This window comes from Theropithecus gelada, chromosome 1 (genome assembly GCF_003255815.1).
Source record: "Theropithecus gelada isolate Dixy chromosome 1, Tgel_1.0, whole genome shotgun sequence".
Lineage (NCBI taxonomy): Eukaryota > Metazoa > Chordata > Mammalia > Primates > Cercopithecidae > Theropithecus > Theropithecus gelada.
The window spans coordinates 222,021,745-222,023,714 of NC_037668.1; the positions used below are offsets into that span (position 1 = coordinate 222,021,745).

General features: G+C 41.8%; 1 protein-coding gene across 1 annotated transcript; it reads left to right on the top strand.

Moving 5' to 3' along the window:
- On the top strand, positions 1–1,052 carry LOC112611616 (olfactory receptor 2T33). Its single transcript, XM_025365587.1, has one exon. It carries the CDS (start codon positions 17–19, stop codon positions 977–979), a length of 963 nt encoding a protein of 320 aa, XP_025221372.1. The 5' UTR covers positions 1–16; the 3' UTR covers positions 980–1,052.
- Positions 1,053–1,970: the final 918 nt, after the last annotated feature.

Genomic DNA, 1,970 nt, shown 5'->3' on the forward strand with positions numbered 1-1,970 from the left:
CACACCCGTGGAAATTATGGAGATGAGAAATACTACCTCAGACTTTATTCTCCTAGGACTCTTTAACCACAGCACAGCCCACCAAGTCCTCTTCATGATGCTTCTGGCCATTGTTTTGACCTCCCTGTTTGGCAATGCCCTCATGATTCTCCTGATTCACCGGGACCGCCGGCTCCACACGCCCATGTACTTCCTCCTGAGCCAACTCTCCCTCATGGACATGATGCTGGTTTCCACCACTGTGCCCAAAATGGCGGCTGACTACCTGACCGGAAATAAGGCCATCTCCCGCGCTGGCTGCGGTGCGCAGATCTTCTTCCTGCTCACCCTAGCGGGCGGAGAGTGCTTCCTCTTAGCAGCCATGGCCTATGACCGCTGCGCGGCTGTCTGCCACCCACTCCGATATCCCATGCTCATGAGCTGGCAGCTGTGCCTGAGGATGACCATGTCGTGTTGGCTCCTGGGTGCAGCTGACGGGCTCCTGCAGGCTGCTGCTTCCCTGAGCTTCCCGTATTGCGGGGCGCACCAGCTCAATCATTTCTTCTGCGAGGCCCCCGTGCTGGTGCGTTTGGCTTGTGCTGACACTTCAGTCTTCGAAAACGCCATGTACATCTGCTGTGTGTTAATGCTCCTGGTGCCCTTGTCCCTCATCCTGTCCTCCTATGGTCTCATCCTCGCCGCTGTTCTCCACATGCGCTCTACAGAAGCCCGCAAGAAGGCCTTTGCCACCTGCTCTTCACATGTGGCTGTGGTGGGACTCTTTTATGGAGCTGCCATTTTTACCTACATGAGACCCAAATCTCATAGGTCCACTAACTACTATAAGGTTGTGTCAGCCTTCTACACTGTGTTCACCCCTTTGCTAAACCCCCTCATCTACAGTGTGAGGAACAGTGAGGTCAAGGGAGCCCTGAAACGGTGGCTGGGGACGTGTGTAAACATAAAACACCAGCAAAATGAGGCCCACAGATCAAGATGATCTAGTGTCAAATGAGTCTTAAGTTCCTGAATTTATTAACATTTTAACACATTGTAATCTCTCCCTTCAATAATTCATGAAGAGAAAATTAAGTTTATGCATTTATATAATAAGATATTTTGAAGGAAGTGAGACAATTGTATTGAGAGAAACCATTTTTGAGCATTTATGTACTTTTCTTCAAGTGAAGTAAAATCTATATATTACTTTGTATCCTAAAACAACCCCATGATATAAGTACTGTTGACAATATCTCCTACTTTCTAAAAAAAAAAATTAACACATGGAAATATTGTTCCCAATTTCACACAGCAAGGAAATATTAAAAAGTGACCCCAGAGCTTGTATTGTAACTTGAAATAGTTTATTTCTGTTCAATAATGTATTTTGAGTGTTATTTTTTATGTGTATGCTCTACGATAAATAAGTGCAGCACACCAACATGGCACAAGTATACATATGTAACAAACCTGCATGTTATGTACATGTACCCTAGAACTTAAAGTATAATAATAATAATAAAATTTAAAAAAAAACTAAGTAAGAGGAATCTACCAAAGACAAATAACATTATTTTAAAATTATATTTTAAAATATAGTTGCACGAAAAAAGGGGAAGTCCACAACTAAAATGTAACCGCTATATTGTCACATTTCTTTTGTATTTATTCCACAGTCCATTTTTATTTGGTGTTTAAAGGCAAACCTTTTCAAATTTATGTAATTTTTCATTTAAGTAATGTTTATCTTTTCCCAGAGTCTCACTGTAATTGCGTTATAAAATTGCTTTAAATTACAACTAAGTTCTCTTTTCTTCACATGTTTTAAGGTTACCTTGACTTATGGACGTAGGTCCATGGATATGAACTCTGAATTGCATAATCAGGCTGAATCTTAACAGTTACTAACAGTGAGTTATCAAAGCTGAGTAACACTCAACAACGTTATACATTATTGGGTCACCTTACTTCTGTCAAGGCATAGGTGAGTA

What these genes read in the sequence shown, in the direction of transcription:
- LOC112611616 (XM_025365587.1), top strand. Translation starts at nt 17, where the DNA reads ATGGAGATGAGAAATACTACCTCAGACTTTATTCTCCTAGGACTCTTT.